Genomic DNA, 22974 nt, shown 5'->3' on the forward strand with positions numbered 1-22974 from the left:
AAGTAACCTGGAATGAAGTTGGTTGAAAGCTGGAATTTGGAATCTTTCTTCTGTCCAACAATAAATACAGACAGACACACAGACACACACACATTCACACACACACACACACACAACTTGGAAAGTGCTAATTTGGATAGCTAAGATGGGTACTCTTAGTTGATGGGACTGTATCTATTCTGACTCACTGCATCTGTTAAAGACTTTTCTCAGTAACTGGGCTGCAGGGTTTCTTGCTATGAAACTTTTAACATAAAAAATTAATCTGTTTAAATGTGTGGAGCTAAAAAGAGTCAAGGTTTTGACATTTTCCTGAAGCTTTTCCCCTTCATTGAAGTTGTAACAAAAACAGTATTAATAAATTTAGTAAACATAAAGCCCTATAGCTTTTGATTTAATGTTTACATATATAGTTACTTATTTTCTATTGAGAATGAAATCTGGGTCTTGTATATGCTAGTCCTTTACTACTGGACTGTATTCCCAGACTTATGATTAATACAAAATGACCGTGTTTAAGTAATTTTTGACAGTAGGATGACAAAAAATACAAAACAATTATATGATATTGTTAAAATATTATGTTAATTTGAATGTAAAAGATTAATAGTACAAAGAGAACTAAATTTCTTCAAAGAATTTGGACACTGATCTATAATTAACATTCAATTCTTACTCACTAATTTATAAAAAAACAACAGAAAATTACATCTGGGTTTGATTAATGAAAATACTGCAGGACTTGATCTTTCTTTCTTTCTTTATTTATTTTGTTTTGGCTTTTTTGTTTTATTTGGTTTTTGTTTTTGTTTTTGTTTTTGTTTTTGTTTTGCTTTGCTTTTCGATTCATGGTTTTTCTGTGTAGCCCTGGCTGTCCTGGAATTTACTCTATAGTCCAGTTTAGGCTGGCCTTGAACTCAGAAATCCACCTGCCCCTGCCTCCCAGTGATTTTTTTTTTATTAAACAAACACTGAAGTTATTATGTCCACATGATGGAATGGTTGGAATGGTTGGTATTCAAACTGTTTTTCAGAGCATAACCAAGTTAGATAAGAAAGATTTTTATTTTACAATAAAATTTCATCAATAGCTAGAGTCATTGAACTATAAAGTAGAAAGTTACATGTAAACAATTTTTTCCTTTTTTGTCTGAAACTACAAAAGAAACACTTAGCTTCTGACCCATGTGCTGAAGAATACCCACAAAACTCTCTGCACCATCCCCTCTACAAATGGACTTGTCTCCTTTTGATGAACTCCCAAATTTCAAATATTCTTGGCTAAAATATTTGCTTAGCTTTCAAGGATATTACACGCAGTTGGAGCTCTGTGCTCTGGTAAATCTCCCCAGTCGTACAATTGAAGAGCATCTACATAGGCAAGGGTAGAGAGATGCTCAAAGATAAGCTCATTCAGCTGTGGAAAGTGAAGAGTAAGAGGAAGTTTGGGTGCAGGTAATGAAGACTATTCAGTGCAAGGAACACAAAAGCAACTGTAAGAGAGGTTAAAATATGTCTAACATTACCTTTGATTATTTATCTGTATATTCATATATTCCCATTCATATATATTCATGCTATACAGGTGTGCAGGGGTATTCCTTCATGTGTATGGACATTTATTGAGAAGTTAGAGGACAGTCTTGGTGTCACTACTCAGGATGCCTCTAGAATGTCTTGTGTAAGACAGATTTTTTTCCACAGGCTAGGGTGACTCTTTGTCTCCCTCAATCTGGTATTATAAGTACATACCAAAATACCACATCTGCCTTTTTATTTTTCACATGAGTTCTGGGGAGAAAATTCCAGTTCTCCTGGATGCAGATTAAGCTCTTTACTTAAATACATTTTATGACTTAACACTTATTAACTTACTCTGAAGAACAGCTAATATGAACAACTCTGCATACTGCACTGCCTCCATGAAAAATCAGACGAGTGTGCTTGTTTGCAAGAGTAAGACTTGTCCCTTTCATCTATGGTTATCCACTATTGTCTGCAATCCGAATGTATACAAAGATGGGTGATAGCACTAAAATCAAAAGAACTCAAACTATTGAAAACCCTCAATAATTTTGTTCATCTTCTGCCAAACAAGAAAGAAATCTAAGATGAATTTTGCATTAAAATATTTCCAGAAAATATTTTTGATTACTTGGTTATTTTCAAATCTGGGTTGATCTGGGCAAAGACAGATATAGATAGTATTGTAATCTTTTAGAATCTATTATAAAAATGATTTGCTTTATCAAACATGTCCTTGTGTTAAAAAAAAAACTTTCAAAACTTTTGAATATCTATGAAATTTTATGAAAAAATACATATTTAAAATGAATAAAATATAAAACTATTTTCTTCTCAGTATAATAGTTGCTAAGCAGACTTAAACAATTTGTAGTCTCATATGAACATGAACAAGTATAGAAAATCAACTCTAGGGAAGGCATTAACAAGTTTGTAGAAATAAAAATTCATAGACAAACTTAAAGTTATTGTTACTAAAACAGCATACTGAAACATTTTTCCCATTTTCATAAAATTAATCATTATATTTTTGGTATTTGCAAGTATTTTTGTAACATGCTGACATACAATGTCTCACAGTAGGAAGTCATCCAACTGATATTTCTTTAGTGTTCCTGTGACTTCATATCATTATTTTACAGTTGTCAAAGATGGGGGCAGGGCTCTTGCAATGGTGTAAATCATGCATCTAACCCTGCAAACATCCTACTGCTGGTAACAAAGAGATAGTGATTCAACATGAATTTTCACTGACTAGTTATAATCTTCTATTAGTAGGAGATAAGAAATTGGATGTATGTGAACAGGCAAGTGTGCATGTGTGTATGTGTGTGTGTGTGGGGGGGTGGTATTACCTGGTCATGAATGCCAGAGGTTGATGGCCAAGTTGCTCTTCATTTTCTTTCTACCTCATTTTTAGAACTGTCTCTCTGCCTGAACCTGGAGCTCTACAATTCTGCTAGACAAACAGCACTGTTCTGACTTTCTCCTTTGTCGTGTGAATTACTGGCTATGTTGGTTAGATTCTAGGTAAATGAACTTAGGTTTTCAAAAACTTCATTCACTAGTTTAGATATTTTTTTCTAGATCACAATACAAACAAAAGTCCAAAAAAAAAAAAATCCTGAATATGAAGAAAATGGTCAATAGTAGGCATCCTTGCTTCCCATAGAGTATAATGTTAGAGCTTCACAGCTTAAAGTCACAGCTAAGAAAGGACCATGCCTAATAAAAAGTACAGCTTTTAAAATCTATAGATAGGTACTCTTGGAATACACATATCCCGATGAAACAACAACAAACTCTCATAGGATACAATAAATCATTACACACTTGACAGCTTCAGTGCTGTTTTTACTGATAGCCAGTGAAATTAACTTGATGTTAAAAGAAATGTACTGTGCCTGGTGGTAGAGATAAAATAAAACTCTCTAGACAACTGACATTAGACTCGCAAAAAATGGCACTTACAGCTCATTTCAAGGCGGAGGAAGTCTTTAATGCCAAGGTTTTCTAGAAAAACGCCAGATAAAGCAGTGGTTTTGAAAAAGAAAGAAATATCAGTGCTGAATTCCGCATGGAAGGTAGGAAAGTGGAGGTAAGCAGCTTCAGTAGAAAATGAGACAGCATTCCAGAAGTGCCCTGTAAAGCAGAGAGTTCTTGAACGTGACTGGTTTGTTTTCAATGGGGTATATAAAAATCAATGGATTCCTGGGTAATTTTCCAGACAAGAGGACACCAAATAGAAAAGGGATAAGGGAAAAGGCAGGAGAGAGGGTCACAAAAAGGATATGGGGGAAATGTACTCACGGTCACCATAACAACGCAAGGGGCCAATTCTCCAAGCTACTTCTGAGTTTGATCTGTTGGTATCACTGATAATTATCTGAGTTACAGGCAAGTGATCTTTGTAGGAAAGAAGACTAGTATCATTTATCCTGCAAAACATAAATTTAAGGGGGAAAAAAGAAGGGAAAATGTAGACTATCTAGAGATTCTAAGCAAAGACACCTCCTTTAAAAAGAGATTCACTTTGCATGCAATTTGGTTAGAATTTGAAGGAGTATAACAGGTCTTTTATTTCCAGTCAGCATGATTCTCGGAATTTTAATTACATAGCCTATGGCCTGTATCCAAACACCAAAGGCTTTTATATCTTCCCTAAATATGTTTTGAGGAGCACAGGTAATTTACAACCATCACAGTTCTGTTCATGGCCAAGAGGATCCAAACGCTCACTGCCATGTTTATGAGACATTATACATCACTTCACTTTGCTATAAAAATAATATCTACTATTTAAGGAACTAACATGAAAACAAATCACAAATACTTGTCAAAACTAACTTAGAGAACCCTGCTGTGTCACCTGCCAACAGGTTTTTATCAGGTTTGAGTGTTCTTTATCACCTTTTAAATTGTGTTGAAGTAAATCTCTATAGGTAACTTTTTGCTTTGTTCTTTAGAAAAATCTTCCTGTTTAAAGACTCTGGCTTTATTCTTGTTAACTATCTAATAAGTATTTATCCAGTTTTCTTTTCATGGGAAAACAAAAAGAATATATATAGCCAATGTTTTCTCCTCATTTAAACTCATCTCTGGAATCAAGGTAAAGATGATAACACTTCTCAAAGCATTAAATTTAAAAGTAAAAACCTAGTTATGTTTTGCTCTTGAGATAGCTCTGTCAGTTCAAATGCTTTCTGTGTGAGGAAGGAGACCTGAATCTAGATGTGCTAAACCTGGACACAGTGCTATCTTGTCTAAATCCACCTCATTCCTCTGAATCAGAATATTGGCACATGTAGAAAAACATACTAAGTATAAAAAAGAATCTCTTCCAAGCAACATGGAAAATTTTATATTGTGGTTAAAGATATAACTTACATTATCAAGAATAATACACTTTCTAATTTAACGTTTTAGAATTTGCTTTATTGTTATTAAATCATTTTATTGATCTACATTCCAAAAGTTGCCTCCCTTCCCTGGCACCCTCCCCGAATTCTCACCCCCTAAGTCCTCACTTCTAATAGAGTGCTTCCCCACTCAGCCACTCATCCCCACCTTACTCCACCAGTCTTCCTCTTCCCCAGGCTATCAAGTTTCCATAGGATTAAGCTTATCCTCTCTCACTAAGGTCATACAAGTCAATCCTCAGACACATATGTGCACGGGGCGAAGGGCCACAATCCAGCAGATGTGTGCTCCTTTGTTTTTGGCTTAGTCTCTAAGGGGTCCAGGTTAGTTGACACTGTTGTTCTTCTCTTGGGGTTTCAATGCCCTTCAGCTCCTTCAGTCCTTCCTCTACCTCTTCCATATTGGCCCCCAACCTCAAGCCAATGGTTGGCTGAAAGTATCTGCATTTGTCTTAGTCAGTTTGAAATATTATTTATCTATTAAAAATGAGAATACCACGAATTTTGCAGTCGAATGGATCGAACTAGAAAATACCATCCTGAATAAAGTAAGCCAGACCCAAAAGGACATGCAGAGTATATACACAGTGTTAAGTGGATATTAGTCAGAAATTTCAGAATACTATTGTTACAACTTACAGATCATGGGAAGCTTAACAAGAAGGAAGACCCATGTGTTGATACCAGAAACCCACTTAGAAGGGAAGCAAAATAATTATGGAAGGAAAAAGGAGGGAGGAAACTGGATGGGAAAGTGGAGGAGGGAGAGAGAAGGAAGCACAGGATCAGGTATGAGGAGAGAAAGAAGAGACAGCCAGAGGTCCAGGAAAATGAATGGAAATACTAGGCAGTGGGGATGGGGGGGGGGATGTGTAATCACTAGATGGTGCCAGAGACCTGGGATATGAGAGGTTACTAGGACTCAATGGGGATGAAATTAGCTGAAATGCTCAACATTGGGAAGATGGAACATGAAGAGATGACCTACAGTAGATAGACATGACCCCAGTTATGGGATGGGGCCACCTAGCCATCTTCTAAATTTTTAACCTGTAGTTGACCTTTTCTAAAGGACATACAGGGACAAAAATGGAGCAAAGACTGAAAGAAAGGCAACTTGACACCCATCCTATGTGTGTACATGAAAATTTAACACTATTACAGAGGCCATAGTGTGCATAGTGTGCAAAGGAAGGTACCTGGCATGGCTGACCTCTGTGTGGAATGATTTTTACATGGAAATCTGACAAAATAAAAACAATCCAGGATCCGTTCCCGGGGAATAATGTTTTCTATGGAAAACGTGCACTTCTAGCACTAATTAACAACTAAGAGAATCCAGCATAAGTATAACCTAATGAAACCCTCAATTGAAAACCTTCTTCTTTTGCTGGGCAGTGGTGGCACATGCCTGTAATCCCAGCCCTTGGGAGGCAGAGGCAGGTGGATTTCTGAGTTCAAGGCCAGCATGGTCTACAGGGTGAGTTCCAGGGCAGCCAGGGCTTTCAAGAAAAACCCTGTCTCAAAAAAAAAAAAAAAAAGAAAGAAAGAAAGAAAGAAAGAAAGAAAGAAAGAAAGAAAGAAAGAAAGAAAGAAAGAAATGAAATGAAATAAACTCTTCCTTCCAGTAATTCTAGGATATAGAAAGTTGAAGTGTAAAACTAACAACCACACTGCTGAACACAACTTATTTACAGCAGTGAAGCAGTGAAGAAAGATGTACCTGAGTAATCTTATCTAAGAAATATTGAGTTACAGTTTTGTGCCCTACAAATAGTTTTGTCATTTAATCTTCTTGTGTTCTGACCAAAACTGATGGCATCCACAGAGGCATTTACTTCTTCTGGCACTGAGGAACATTTCTCTTTTCACATCTATGCTTTGTTCAGCAAATGACAGTTCTAATACCCCTTAATCATGGTATAGGTTATGAAATCAAAAAAACCAGGTTATGAACCTAAAAATGGTTTTCCAAATATTAGCACATCAGTATGAAAGCATGCTCTCTGATATCTCATTAGAAGAGAGCAGCTCCTCCTGGGTGGAAGCTGGTACATTACCAAGTGGTTACCATCTTCTCTAGACATTGCTATATGCACAGCAAGAGCACTGAGTCGTGGAGCTGTCCTTGTTCAAATTCTGGATGACTTCCCAATCCTATTGACACAGGCTTTCTCCACACAACATAATTAAATTGATTAGGTTTCAGCTTGCTAATTTGCAGTCATTTTAAGACCGAGTCTCTAAGATTATACCTTAGAAAGTCACCTTGGCAGATGCTATGAGAATCAGCAGCCTCCTCAGATACACACACAAAGCCTGACAACAGGTCCACACACTGCATGATAAAATTTCCAGAAGTCCCATTTTTAGGTTTTTCTGATTTTTAGAAATATCTCTTTACTCCACCTAGAATTTTATACTTGAAGGAAATTTTATTAGGATGACATGGTATTTCTTAGCATTCATCTTTTTAATTCACACATATATATATATATCTGTGGTTTTCATAAACAAAAATTTAATATTCAAATGCTGTCTCTTATAATTGATTTAGCAATTTATAATACTAGATAACATAATAATATAAATAACCATATTCTCTTTCAAAACTGACTACATGCCACATCTGATAGATGTGAAGATTATTTGCTAACTCAGCTATCACTTTGAAGAAATAGCTATTTTGCCTTTCCTCATTTCCAAAAATCAAATAAGAACTGGAAGCACCCAGGATCCTGTATGATTTAGATACTTAAGTAAATAAATGACAAATATAGGATTTGATTATTCTTTTCATAATAAAAGAATAGTCATGAGTTTATTATATCTGGATGGTAAGAGCGCTATAAAAAGAAGAAAAACAAAGCAAAACAAACAAAAGAAAAAAGAAAAAAAGAGCAACTCTATATGCTAAGTGCATGATCAGCTAACATCAGTGTTATAGACTTGCAAAGAAAATAAAATTAACTCTTTCCCTTGTGCACAATAAATAATTATTCTGTACTTTAAACAGGCAGTCATTGGGCTTGTATGAAATAAGCCATGTGCTTGTCCATGAGTTTTGGATGAACAAGAAAAAGATGACATCAGACAAGAAGTGAGGAGTAGGTGTCGTACATCAGATCTGTCCTTAGCCCCAGCTAATCAAGGGCTCCAGAAAAGATTTCAACATGAAGAGGGTGCCAGGAATCTCTCTGGATATGGCTGTGTGAGCCTGGTGAGAGGTTACTACTTTTCCCTTCACTGCATGAGTTACACACACCTACTTGGTGCTTTGATAAAGGTTAATTTTGGCTCACAGTTCAAGGGTACTGTTCATCATGGTGCCAGGAACTTGCCACAACTGGTCACAATGTCATCAGGATGCAAATAGGTGAGTGCTAGTGATTATCTCCCCTTGTCTTTTTACTTAGTCTGAACCCGCAGGATACAGAGTGGTCTTTGTATCTTGGTTGACCTAATCATGCTTACTTAATTGGTGATTCCAGATACTGTCCAATAGGCCAACCTTACTGACCTTCATATACCTATGCTGTTCTCTCAAGGAGTGGGTAACTCTCTATATGCTCTTCCTAGCCAGAGCAGCCCACTTGTTAATGATTCTTTTGGAATCTACATATGACCAGTGTCTCTTAGGCCATTTTAGGGATGAACATTCTATCTTCCCAACCTCAATACTGAGACCAGCTTGGGGATTCTGCATTGCCCACACTCCAAGAAGTAGCCTCTCACTCAAGCTTGAACAAGCAAATAAAATTACGGTCATTGGCCACAGGAAAAAAAATGAAGACATGAACTTAAATGGGTGACCCATACTAAGCTCCAGCAGGAGAATGAAAAGATGATGGACCAAAATGGAAAATTATAAAATAACTCATTATATAAGTGCATGAAACTATTAAACAAAATAATTAAAATAGTTGCAAATGCAGTAGACACATTAATATTGAGATAAAATTTTCCCTTTTATATTTTTATTGAATATTGTATAATAAAGGCATATTTCTATTAAATAATCTTTAAATCTACAAGTTCAGCAAAGTTACTAATCTTATGTATCATTTAAAATGTAGCAGATCAGGACTTAGAAGTTTGCAGGACAGACAAAGAAAAGCATCTTGTAGACTCAGGTTTGAGTGTGAACTACACATAGCAGTAAACCCTAGGTATCATTTCTCAGGAGTGTTTCACATAGTTTCTAGAGAAACTATCTTCCTATGGGCCTGAGCTTGCTGCCTTGGCTAAGCTTCATTGATCACTAGTCCTTGTCTTTGTAGGATATGACAGATAACAAATATAGAGACACCTCAGTCTACATCATTTCTTGTGTGTGTGTGTGTGTGTGTGTGTGTGTGTGTGTGTGTGTGTGTGTGTGTGTGTGTTTACAGGTACAGGTATAGGTACAAGTACAGGTACAGGTATAGGTGTATAGAGAGATCCCTGAGATATTCTGCCAGAGCCTGATCAATGCATATACAGATATTCTCATCCCACCATCAGACTGAGCATGGGAATGCAATGGAAGAGTTAGGGGAAATCTACTGAAGGAGATGAAGGGATTGCAAACCCATAGGAAGAACAACAATATCAACTAACTGGACCACCCCCAGAGCTCCCAGGGACAAACTGCCAACAAAAGAGTACACATGTAGGGACCATGGCTCCATCTGTCTATGTAGCAGACGATTGCCTTATTTGCTATCAGTGGGAGGGAAGGTCCTTGGTCCTAAGGAGGCTTGATACCTGAGCATAGGAAGATGCTAAAGCGGAGAGTCAGGAGTGGGTGGGTGGGTGAGTAGGGGATCACTCTCATAGAGGGAGGGAGAGGGAGATGAGATGGGAGTTTGAGGAGGTGAAACTGGGAAAGGGGACAACATTTGAAATGTAAATATATAAATAACCAAGAAGGGAAAGAGCAGGTTTGCTTTTCCAATGATATCATGACAGGAATCAAGTTTATAAAAGGATGCACCAGCAGATTTAATGACTAGAACTAGAAACCTCAATTGCTCCTCAGTTTCTTTTGAAACAGTGAAAGAAGCACATAGAAGCTCTCTGTTCAGGAGTTTCATGTTTGTTGAACCTGGTATTTGGATGAGAAAACATGTAATCCGTGCTGATGTCTGTCACCAGGAAGTACCCATTGCTGTATCTCACCACCTTCAACTCTGCTTTCCTTCCTCTTTGGTGATTACTTTCTTATCTGTGAAAATTATAGCACTTCTCTACACCATGTCAATGACCCAGCTCTCCCCTGGGGTTTCTTGCACATTCCCAGGTATTTACCAGACTGTTTCAGAAAAAGCTCCTTCATGTGGGGTGCCAAGACAGATGATTGGGTAGATGAAAATATTCGTGAAAAACACATAAGGATTTGAGCTCAGCTCACCAGAAACCATATCAAAAGCAATGTGTCTGTATGAGTCTGTAACTATAGCACTCCAGTGTTCAGAAGGATACATGGATTTCATGAGCCAGTCAGTATCCAGGTTTAAGTAAAAAAAAAAAAAACAAAAAAAAACAAAAAAAAAAAAACAAAAAAAACCTGTTTTGGGCACAAGGGGAAGCAGAAAGAAAGAAAGAAAGAAAAAAAAGGAAGGAAGGATGGATGATGAAAGGATGAAAGGAAGAACAATAGAAGATCCCAACTAAAACTTTGTTCTTCACATAACAGCGCCGCAAGGCACCTACTCATATGAATAATTATGCATGCAAAATCACAGAAGCACACACACACATACATACACAGACACACCTATATACCATATATGAATATAAGAACCATATATGTAAATAAAAACATATTTGTATAGCATATATGCATATAAAAACAAAGATCCATAAATAACAAAAAATATATGAATTTTTTTCTTTCTGTGATTTGTTTAATATGATTAAAATTTCTATAAACAGTTGCATTTAATTTCCTATCAAAAGAAATGGACAAAACAAACTAATTGAATTTTTTAATGCTAAAAATATTTATGCATGTATGCCATATTTTCCCTATTCAATACTCTGTTATTAGAAGCTTTTGTTGCTACTTTGTTTCCAACCCAATTTCTCGGTAAAGAAATCTCAACTCAATCAGTAACAATAGGAGCTATAAGCCTAGATTAGGCAGATCTCCCATTACACTACTCTATTCCCGCATGTATTATCCCATATAACTTATGGTTTCTCCAGGCCATGAGCTTCTCTCTCTGCAGTCTCTCCATTGATCCTCTGTAGCTCTTTCCCCTTCACAGAGATCCTTTTCTCTTCCCCTAAACTCACAGCTCTTCCCCCTTCCTTCTGCCCAATCATTGGCTCAAGCCTTTATTTGAAAAGTTAAGGTGGTGAGAAGGTTCACAATGCAACTCCTTATCTGCAGCCGCTTTGAGGATTGGAATTAGCATCAAACTACAAGCATAGGGCTGTTCACAACAAGAAACCAGGACTGATTTAATTATTTTTTTGTTTCCTCTTCCTTACTTATTTAGATTTTTATTGTAACAGAAATCCATGAAAAATAAGTAATATAGAACAGTATGTCCATTCTCCCTATAAGTTCTCCATTATCAGAGTCAACCCTCTCTGGAAAATACTTAAAATTGTATTTAGGTTAGGAAGGAGAAAATTTTAAGTTTGTCCTCCCTAGACAAAATAGTAAAACTATTTGAAGCATATCAACTATATGCTAGACAATACAATAATCTGATGATTATTGATAGGAGGAATGAGCTGAATCTATGTAAATTATATTCCATTTTACATGAAAGATTAGAACATTTGTGCATTTTAGAATGTGTAGTAGATGTGTAACCAACATCAATAGATCCTTAAGTGACTTAACCAGTTGAGGTTTCCTTTAATTTTAAGTAAAAGTTCTTCTAGAAATTATAGTTGACAAACATTTTTCTCTCACCTTCAACCCTAAAATTTATACTCATTTCCCTAATTCACTTGATCTCATTTGAACACATGTCAGTAAGTGCTCAGTCACCAAGGACTGCTATAATAGAGCAAAAAGAAGAATCAGTCAACAGAAGCTGAGACTTGGCTTAAGGCTCCCTGAGAACCCTCACTTAGCAAAATGGAAGATGGATTCTTCTCCAGTGTGATTTTAGAGATTCTATGAGATTTCTCTCTGGAATCCTTACATTTATAAACTATCACTACAATAGCATTCCCATTTGTGGACTTAAGAAGATCCTTTAACTTATCTAGAATAACAATTAAACTAAACTCAAGGATAGGATTTCTGGGCTATGGATATCAGATATGTTTCCTAAAGCCCTAAAACATCTTAGCACTTTTAAGTGACAATGTTGTCTATCATGTATAATTGATTAATCTGATCCACCAGCACAATTTTGTTTTCTTATTAATTTTGCCCAATAACAGAAATGGAAGGCATTTTAAAGGAACAGGAAAAAGTTCCTGGAGATTCTAACATTCACTAAGAACCCTGGAGATAATAGTGATTATAAGGATTTGAAACAAAAATATTGAAATATGTGGACAGTTAGCTTTGATCTATGTTAGCGATGAATATAGGAAAAGGTAAGCCTGAAATACTACATTCTTTTTGGCTTTTTTTTTTCTTCTGTAGATACTTGAGTTGGGTACATGTGATGGGTGTGTTTCAAAATCTTCCAGATATTGTGGTTTAAAAAAATTATAATGTTTTGCATTGATAAAATTAGCTTACAAGAATTTACATAAGAAGTTCAGTAATCTGGGTCTAAGTAAATATCCCATAAGCAAAGTGCTTGTAGTATACACATGAAGGAAATGAGACAAGCATGAAAAGCCAGGTGTAGTGGTATAAGTTCACAACTATAGTTAGGAAGGTGGAAATAGGTATATCTTTTGAATGTTCAGGATGGCTAGTCTATTTGACAACCTCCTGGTTTTAGTAAGAAATGAATACTTAAAATAAAGGTAGATAGCTCCTGAGAATTACAACTTCTGCATTGTATTTTATCATTTTATTTCTATGTTGGATTGTTGAACTCTTCTGCAAATGGCATTTCTCAACCTCAGTGTACATATTCTTATTGTACAAGATCGATGTAAGTAGATTAAGAAATTGTAGTGCAGTGTTACAGTTACCAAATTGTGGTAAAGGCACAGAATATCAGTGGAAGAAAATGAACCATCCATATATTTACACTTACATCTCCAGGCAGGTTTCCTCCAGGCCACATCTGCACTGCTGGGCTCCAGGAACAGAATCTCCCCAGTAGGGATGCCGTTCATTGGACCTTCCAATCCACCAGGTGAATGGGGCACCATCTGAAAGACAAGATGTTTCAAAAGTCAGGAATTGAATCTAAAAGGCAACAGAGGAGCTCACAGTGGTGTGTTTGTGTGTGTGTATAAATATAAAGTCTTCCCATCCCTCCCTCATCCCCCTCTTTCCATAATTTCTACAATCCATTCTTTCTTTTCTCATTAATCTTTTTCAACTCTCTCTATATTTGAATGCACACATACAGGTTAGCATTTAAAAAGAGATTTTACTAAAAAAACAACAAAAATTAAAATATAGTGAAAGATTGATGAATGGCACCATTAAGATTCAGGGACAGAAACTCAACTTGATAACAGATTAGAAAATTTTACAGCAGATGAATTGACTTAGCTAAAAACAATTTTAAATACATATATTATTTTTATGTGTAGCAATAAAAAATTTAAAGTTTAAGTAATGCATAATAGAATGATTTGATATAGTTTTAGGCAGAGAAATGGAAAAAAGGAAAGTTTTCAGTTTACAAAATCCTCCCTTCAAAAATGTTTTTAAAAGTCACTTTAAGTGGGTCAGTGCCTCTTGTGTATTCAGAGACTAGACATGTTTGAGTGTTATTATACCAATAGTCAGTGCAATTAAAATGAAAACTAAACTTTCACAGCCATTACCTCAAAGTAATAACAGAATTTGTGTACTTTTTGAATGCCAAGATAGTCTACTTCAATATAAAAATAGAGGTATTCACATATCCTTTATAAAATGGGGAAAATTACAAATCAGTAAAAAATAGAAAAAACAGCTTTGCAGTCTCTTGATCTGTGTTCTCATTTCTATTCTCTCATCACCTTAATCACCTAACATTACTCTCATGATCTTTTTAAATTTTAAATTAGCTTTTAAACAAGCAACACATACACGCACACACCAAAAAAAACGACAAACAGAAACAAAAACACACCCCTCCATATACATGTTGATAGACCGATGCCTCTTAAAAATTATTCAAGACATAATAACACAGTAAAGGCCAAGATTAGCTAAACACTTGGTCCTTTGGGTACTTTTTAAAGAGTGCAGTAATTTAGGGTAAATAAATTTAAGCACATGTAAAAAGAATCTTACCCTGGTCTCCATTGATTTTTTTTTTTTTGTCACAACAATACGAGAAGAAAAGTGACCATATGCTCTAACAGAAGTCATGAACTCTAGTTCATAAACTTAGGAGTAAATGAGCCTGTAAATATCATACCCTCGTGAGCCAGGGAAAGCATTCTGAAATTATGATTCACTGAGACACTGGGGGAAAATAATAAATAGCTTGGGGTTGAGTTTTGTTATTATCTTTCTGTTGTTTTAATGATTACAAAAACCACAGTTACACATAACTGTGATTCAGAAAATTATAGCATATCCCAAGCAAGAACCAACACAGACAAGGAGGCCCTGGATAGCAGCATATGAAGGCACCCAAACCAGCTTCTGTTTGGATTCTCGGCACAATAATCTTAAACCATGTTTAGTCATGCAGGCATGCAATCCCAGCAGTAGGGATATTTGGAAGAGTATCAGAAGTGAAACATAGTCCTTACCTACATAACAAGTCAGAGGCTAGCATGGGCAACAAGAGTCATTGCCTCCAAACAAAATAACAATCCTAAAGCATTTGAAAATGTAGTGTGTAAGTGATAGTATGTGGGATTTTTATCCAAGTAATATATACAGGGAAATTCTTATTTTTCATACAATCTTCATTTACATATATAAAGAACCCACTTTCTCTGAGTTGTTCACTCATTTGAATCTCCCAGAAGCCTTTGAGGCAAACAGGCAGAGAGAAGACATTTAGAAGTTAAATGCTATAAAATATGAGAAAAAATGGGGGAAGGTATTTTTTTCAAAAAGCATAATTATTTTGTGATACTAATTCACAAGAAGAGCTGGAAAAGTCGACCTTCATCTCACAGCACATCTTTTACTAATCAGCATGACATCAGCTTTATAAGGTTTCTGTAATGGGTGTGAATATGCTATTTTCAGAGGAATAGCTTAAAGAAAGAAAAAGATATGTGTGTGCTGGCATGCACAAGCATGCATATGAAGGCACAGGACAAAGATGTGTGTCTAGTGTATTTCTAAAACTTGTCCTTTTTTGAGACAGAATCTCTCCTTCAACTCAAGGTGTAAAATTTAGCTGGACTAGTTTAACAGGAGGGTCTTGGAATCCTCTTATATCTCGTCCCAACACAATGACTCCAGACACTGATGGACCTGCTCAGCCTTTACACGACTACTTTGGGGTTTCTATTTTTACTTTTCATTGATATGGATTCCAGCGAATTTACTCAGGTCTTCATAATTGTAAAACAAACACTTAACCAATGGTGCCATATTTCCCTCTTGAAAACACAATCAACTTAGTAGAAAAATTATGTATGAGCCTAATTTATTAACATATGAATCATTTATTGTGTATCTGACACAAAATATCAAGTGAAGTCATGAAGCACCCTATTTGAACAATTAGGGTTTAATTATTTGAATTCAAATTAGGGAATTTTCTTGAATTTTGAATTGCTACAGTTTAAAAAAACAGTAAACACTCAGCCTACCAATGAATTCAATACGGAAGCCTATAGAGTTTAGCTGCATCTGGTCCAGAAGCAGTCAGGTGACCTTCCAAGCAATATCAACAATGAACTAGAAAGCCCTGTGAAAGCAAACATGCTGCTGTGACAAACTGTTGCTGCCATGTGTCAGCTCATTTTTTGTTTTGTTTTGTCTCACATTCTTTCTAGTGAATTAGTATATTTTCTTTATTTTTAATTTGAATTAAAATATAATTACATCATCTTCTCAATTCCTCTGCCAATTTGCCATTTCCCTCCCTTTTACACTACTACTCTCATTATTGTTATTATTATTATTAAACATATGTGTATAAATATATAAGTATAACATGCAAAGTACATTTATTGTTGCTTGTTTGCATAGAACTTCAGGGATAAACATTTGCTATTGGAAAACCAACTAGGGAGATCATTCCTGTGAAAGACTAACTCTCCCTCTCTTAGTGCCATTACTTACCGTAGTTGTTTGTCTAGGAGTTGGCCCCTATCAGAGTGCCCTGTTCTATATCAGCAAGAATACTAGTATTATCATTATTCATCTTTGTGTAGTTCTATTTCTTAAGGATTATAAATGTAGCTTCTCTGTCATTTTTAGAATACAGTTTCACAGCCAACTTCTTGCTTCTCTGGCTCTTATAATCGTTCCTCTTCCATGATATTGCTGGAGACTTAGGTATAAGAATTACTATTATGATGTGGTTGGTGCTCACAGCTTTATATTTTGGTTAGTTCTACATGTCAAAAGAAAGAGCAAACTATCTGATTTTTCAATCCAGTCCTATTTTCTGTCATACAACTCGTATATCAATAGATGTCATGCCTCTCAAATATGATGTTTGATGTTTTCTTCAACTTATATTTCCATTTTCCTTAACAATGACAGTGCTGAGTCAACTCTGAGACTTTTTTTCTTAAGATAGGATCTTAAAATGCACTCACTATTAAGTGGTTATTAACCTAGAAAACTGGAATACCCAAAACATAATCCACACATCAAATGAGATACAAGAAGAAAGGAGGAGTGGCCCCTGGTTCTGGAAAGACTCAGTGAAACAGTATTCAGCAAAACCAGAACGGGGAAGTGGGAAGGGGTGGGAGGGAGGACAGGGGAAGAGAAGGGGGCTTACGGGACTATCGGGGAGTGGGGGGGCTAGAAAAGGGGAAATCATTTGAAATGTAAATAAATTATATCGAATAAAAAAAAAAAGAAAAAAAAAAAAGAAAAAAAATCACAGAATGGCCTCAAACTCCCTAGGTAATAAAAGATGGCCAGTTACTTCTGATCATTCTGTATCCATTTACATGGTACCAGAAAGAAAGTTGTCTACTATTACACTGGTATATGCCATACAGGTGTTAGAACCCAGGACTTACTGCATGCTAGACAGTCACTATCCCAAGTGTGTTCTCGCCCAGTTTTGCACATCTGAATTAATGTCTCCTACTGACTTGTTGACTCAGAGCTATTCAGAGAATGTTGTAGAAACCCTTGTCTAATCACTTCTAACCACCTTAAACTCTACACTCATTCCCACAAACTCTCTTTGTTGTGTTCACTCAGAAGCTATTCTGAGCTAGGCAGTGGTGGTGCATACCTTTAAACCAAGCACTTGGGAGGCAGAGGCAGGTGGATTTCTGAGTTCGAGGCTAGCCTGGTCTACAAAGTGAGTTCCAGGACAGCCAAGGCTACACAGAGAAGCCCTGTCTCAAAAAATACCAAAAAAAAAAAAAAAAAAAAAAAAAAAAAAAAAAAAAAAAAAGAATAAGAATAAGAAGCTATTCTGAGAATGGTGGAGAAACTCATGACTAATCACTTGTAACCTCCTTAAACTCTGCACTCATTCCCACAAATTCAACAATGAGCATGAATAAATATTAGATTCTTTCTTGTTGCTGTGATTAAAATAATAGTAACAAATCTCTGACAAAGGCAACTTAAGTCACAACAGATTATTTTAAATCATAATTCTGAAGGTCATCATGAGAGAAAAGACATGCTGGCATTAGCAGGAGGTTAAATGGCCATATTGTTCAAAAAATCCACACTAGGAAAGAAAGGAGTGAGCAGGAAGTGAGTGTGAGTTATCAACTCTCAAGACCTACCTCCAGTGTCTTACTTCATCCTATAGGACTTCACTTCATAAAACTTCCACAACCTCTCTGAAATGCAACACCAATGCGTAATTAAGTGCTCAATCCTCTTAGGCTCTCCATCTCTCTTTCTATGTCTGTATATTTCTCTGTGTATATGTGTGTGTTTGTATGTGCCAGATATCAATAATAGTGAAACATGAAGATAATTAATAAAAGAATATAAAAGCATATGCAGCCAATATATTAACCGTTTTTCAGGTCTATGTTTTGCGAAGGACATGTTATGATGTATCATTGGTGTTGTGGTCCCGCCTGATATCCAAATGAAGAAGAGTGAGCATGTCTTCTCCTATGTGTAACATAAATATGGGTGAGATATGCATCCAAATACAAGCAGAGATATACCTTCACTTTTGCCCAAGAATAATTAAAGAAAGTCTTGTGAAAACAGTGGCACTTGCTTAAAGATACACATTGATGACTTCAACTAACAATGACCTGATGCAGAAAGTACTTATATGGGTAAGAAGCCCAAGCAAAAGGGATCTTACCTACTACATTGTGTTTTGGAGTAACAGGACTCCACATATACTAAGTATCATCTGATACTGACTATAGCATGGGTGTAGAAAGTAAGGAAGAAAGCTGAGGCCACTGGAGTTCTGTGGAATCACTGAGACAAGTGAATACTGCACTGTGTGAATAAAATGAAAGGCAGCTATGTGCAGGTGTAGGGAAAAAGATGATACTCAAAAGGAGTAGAGTTTTGACTCTACCAACAAAGGCACTTCATTGAATAATCATGAGGACTTGTCCATTAAAATCTAGGTCAGGTAGTATGTCTCTAATCCCAACAGTGGATAGTCAGAGCCAGACTTCAGTGTACACGTGGCAGCCTGATTGAGTTGGGAGGCTCTGGTTTCAATGTCAGATCATGTTGAAAAAAATTAAGTAGGGAGGGGGATATCTCCCAGTCACAACTATGACACATAAATGTTCCTGTCTGAAAGAATTACAAAGATGGAAATAGAGAGGTTCCTAAGGAAAAGAAGGTCCAGCGACAGACCCAAAGTGTAATTCAGTTCAAGGGGAGGTCTCAAGGTCTGACACTATTACTGGAACTATGAAAGGCTCACAAAACATGACAAAGCATAACCATACTCCAGAAGCCCCAACAAGCAGCTGAAAGAGTCAGATGCAGAGATTTGCACCCAACCAATGGACAGAAGTGGCTGATCCCTCTTGTTGAATTGGGGAAGGCTTAAAGAAGCTGAGGAGAAGGTCCTGTAGAAGGACCAGGAGTCTTAATAACTCTGGACCCCTAAGATCTCTCAAACTCTTGACCACCAAACAGGCAGCATGGGCCATACACATATATATACACTTACACTTACACATACACATACATATAAACATACACATACAGTAGAGGACTGCCAGGTCTGTGTTCAATCAGAGATGATGCACCTAACCCTCTAGATATGGAGGCCCCAAGAAGTTTAGAGGTTAGTTGGGGTGAGGGGTGGGGACATTCACGTGGAGACAAGGGCCTGGGGAGGAGGTATGGGATGTGGAACATTCAGAGCTTGGACATGGGGGGGAATAAAATATGGAGTATAAAATAATAAATATAAATATAATATTATATTTATTTATATATATTTGAATAAATATAAATAAAAAAATAATAGGGAGAGGAGTGGCTAAGGAACACAGTCAACATCAACCTCTGTCCTCATATACAGTTGTACATTCATGAACATGTATATGCAGATACACAAAGGCATACACAAACATGTTTTACATACCCATTTCAAACAGCCTATCATTTCTGAAAGAAAAAATAACTAGCATTCAGAGAAAAATCAAGCTCTTCCATATCACAAGATAATGACAGACATTCATCAACATTCATCTTAGTCTTTCTGCTTGTCAGCCAGGGTCATTAATCAGAGAATGTTCTAAATAGTGTGATTAGGAGCTACTCATCCACATCAGGAATTAACATTTCCATAGTGTTGTTCATTGTTCTCTTTCCTGCTTATTCAGCATGTGAACCCAAGAAGGAAAGGGGGGAATAGAAAAGATTAATGACACTGCTACTCCAAACAAATGATAAATGTCTCTTTCTTAAGGTCATTTAAATTGAACAAGGCAAGGCTCTCTTGAACATTCCACAGGCTTAGAAAAGAGGCCTGTATTGACTAGACTAACATGATTAGATTTGCATTAAAGTTTTATTAGAAAAGATAGTAAAAAAATCTGAATAATCATCATGAAGAGCTCAAAGATGAAATGACTTATTCAAACTAACATGGTAAATAGAGCCAGAGCTGAGCTCAAGCTCCTAGTTATCAAGTCTTTCTAAGGTGTGGCTCTGTCCTAATCCCCATCCACCATCTCATAGACTCATAAAGATTTCAATAAGTCAAAAATTTTGGAAACTGGTGTGCATAGATAAAAGTTACTCATTAGTGGTATTTTGATACATGTATGGAAAATATAAAAATATAAGAAATTTAGCATGGGAATAAAATTATTTACTACATGAGATATCTTTATATTATTATTTATAATCTTTCTACTTATTAAGCATATAGCTTCATGTGTATGTATATTGTATATATTTATGGTGTCTGTAGGGTTCCAGAGACAGTAACAACCTGCTATTTTGTGTGTGTAAAGGTCAGAAGACAAGTTTAGGTGTCAATCTTTTCATTATATCTTTTTTGAAACAGGATTTCTGGTTGTTTGCCATTGTGTATACCAGGATACATGGTGCTGTACCAAGATTCTGAAAATGCCCACATTGCTATCTCCCATCTCACTACAAAAGCAGTTGTTTTACATACATGTTCTGCTATGTATGGTTTGACATAGGTTCTAGGAATCTCAACCCAGGTCTTTATTTTTGTGGCAAATATTTTACCCACTGAACCATCTTCCATCTTCCTGTCCTTCCACAAAATTTCTGATATGATTAACTTTGAAGTGCTAGTTGAGAAATGAAAAATAGAGAAAGGTTCCAAATCTCTATCAAAGCGTGATGTGAGAAGGACAAATGTTCAGTGAGCCAAGCCACAGAGACAGATGTGACAGATAAGGATAACATACGTTTTCAGCTCCTTTGTCGAAGATCAAGTGATCATAGGTGTGTGGATTCATTTCTGGGTCTTCAATTCTATTCCATTGATCCACTTGCCTATCACTGTACTAACACTATGAAGTTTTTATCACTATTGCTCTGTACTAATATTTGAGGTCTGGGATACTGATTTCCCAAGAATTTCTTTTACTGTTGAGAATAGTTTTAGCTATCCTGGGTTTTTTGCTATTCCAGATGAATTTGAGAATTGCTCTTTCTAACTCTATGAAGAACAGAGTTGGGATTTTGATGGGTATTGTGTTGAATCTGTAGATTACTTTTGACAAGATGGCCATTTTAACTATATTAATCCTGCCAATGTGCAAGCATGGAAGATTTTCCCATTTTCTGAGGTCTTCTTCGATTTCCTTCTTCAGAGATCTGAAATTCTTGTCATATAGGTCTTTCACTTGTTTGGTTAGAGTCACCCCAAGATACTTTGTGCTGTTTGTGGATATTGTGAAGGGTATCATTTCCCTAATTTCTTTCTCAGTCTGCTTATCCTTTGAGTATAGAAAGGCTACTGATTTGCTTGAGTTGATTTTGTTACCAGCCACTTTGCTGAAGTTATTTATCAGCTGTAGGAGTTCTCAGTATAGTTTTTTGGGTCACTTAAGTATACTATCATATCATCTGCAAATAGTGATAGTTTGACTTCTTCCTTTCCAATTTGTATCCCGTTGACATCCTTATGTTGTCTAATTGCCCTAGCTAGGAATCCGACATGCAATAAGGTCAAATGCTCCACTATGTTCATAGTAGCCCTATTTATAATAGCCAGAAGCTTGAAAGAACCCAGGTGTACCTCAAAGGAGGAATGGATACAAAAAATGTGATATATTTACACAATGGAGTACTAGTCAGCCATTAGAAATAATGAATTCATAAAATCCTTAGACAAATGGATGGAGCTGGAGAACATCATACTAAGTGAAGCAACGCAGTTTCAAAAGATCAATCATGGTATGCACTCACTGATAAGTGGATATTAGCCTAGAAACCTGGAATATCCAAGACATAATCCACATATTAAATGATGTCCAGGAAGAACAGAGGAGTGACCGCTGGTTCTAGAAAGACTCAGTGCAGCAGTATAGGGGAATACCAGAACAGGGAAGTTGGAAGGGTTGGATGGGGGAATAGGGGAAGAAAGAGGGATTATGGGACTTTTGTAGTCAGAAAAGGGGAAATCATTTGAAATGTAAATAAAAAATATATTGAATAAGAAGAAAAAATGGCTAACATAAGTTAACTTGTGCTGAATGATACAACATCACATTACAAATACATTTACAAATATAATTTTGTTTTGCAAAACATACAAATATAGTTTTGCATCTTGGATGGTGGATGTATACGTAAGTGGTAAATGGTATGTAACAGATGACTCATCTTTATTTATATGATCTTCTAGTTGTTCCTCTAAGTTCATTTGGAAAACTCACAGCTCTTGTAATGGCCCATGAGATCATTTAGTAGTGGTTCTCAACCTGTTGGTAACAATCTGTTTTGGGGATCAAAGAGCCATATTCTGCATATCCGATATCTATGATTCATAACTGTAGCAAAATTAAAGTTATGAAGTAGCAACAAAAGTAATTTTATGATTGGTAGTCACCAAAATATGCAGAACTGTATTAAATGGATCAGATTTTAGGAAGGTTAAGAACACCACCACTATAGACAATTGGCTGTCACAGCAATGTCAACATATTATTATTATTATTATTATTATTATTATTATTATTATTATTTCTATAGTCCATTCCAGCTTCATCAGTAGCTTCTAACTGAACTGAAGTCTTAATAACTGCTTTCATATTCTCTCACAAGTACTGTTACTGCTGGCTACACTTTGCCTAAACCTCTCCTCAGATCTTCACAAAAATTGACTCTATTAAATATTTGGATCCTGAAATTAAA

At 36.1% G+C, this 22974-nt stretch overlaps 1 protein-coding gene across 2 annotated transcripts in view; it reads right to left on the bottom strand.

Moving 5' to 3' along the window:
• LOC127697709 (contactin-associated protein like 5-2) overlaps positions 1-22974 on the bottom strand; it is a 909987-nt gene that overhangs the window by 184407 nt on the left and 702606 nt on the right. For both annotated transcript variants that reach the window (XM_052201021.1, XM_052201020.1), the window contains exons 14-16: positions 13109-13226; positions 3835-3962; positions 3496-3666 (exon numbers count right to left, since the gene is read on the bottom strand). In XM_052201021.1, coding sequence (XP_052056981.1) covers positions 3496-3666; positions 3835-3962; positions 13109-13226 — 417 coding nt within the window. The remainder of the gene's footprint in view (positions 1-3495; positions 3667-3834; positions 3963-13108; positions 13227-22974) is intronic.

Source organism: Apodemus sylvaticus, chromosome 12 (genome assembly GCF_947179515.1).
Source record: "Apodemus sylvaticus chromosome 12, mApoSyl1.1, whole genome shotgun sequence".
Lineage (NCBI taxonomy): Eukaryota > Metazoa > Chordata > Mammalia > Rodentia > Muridae > Apodemus > Apodemus sylvaticus.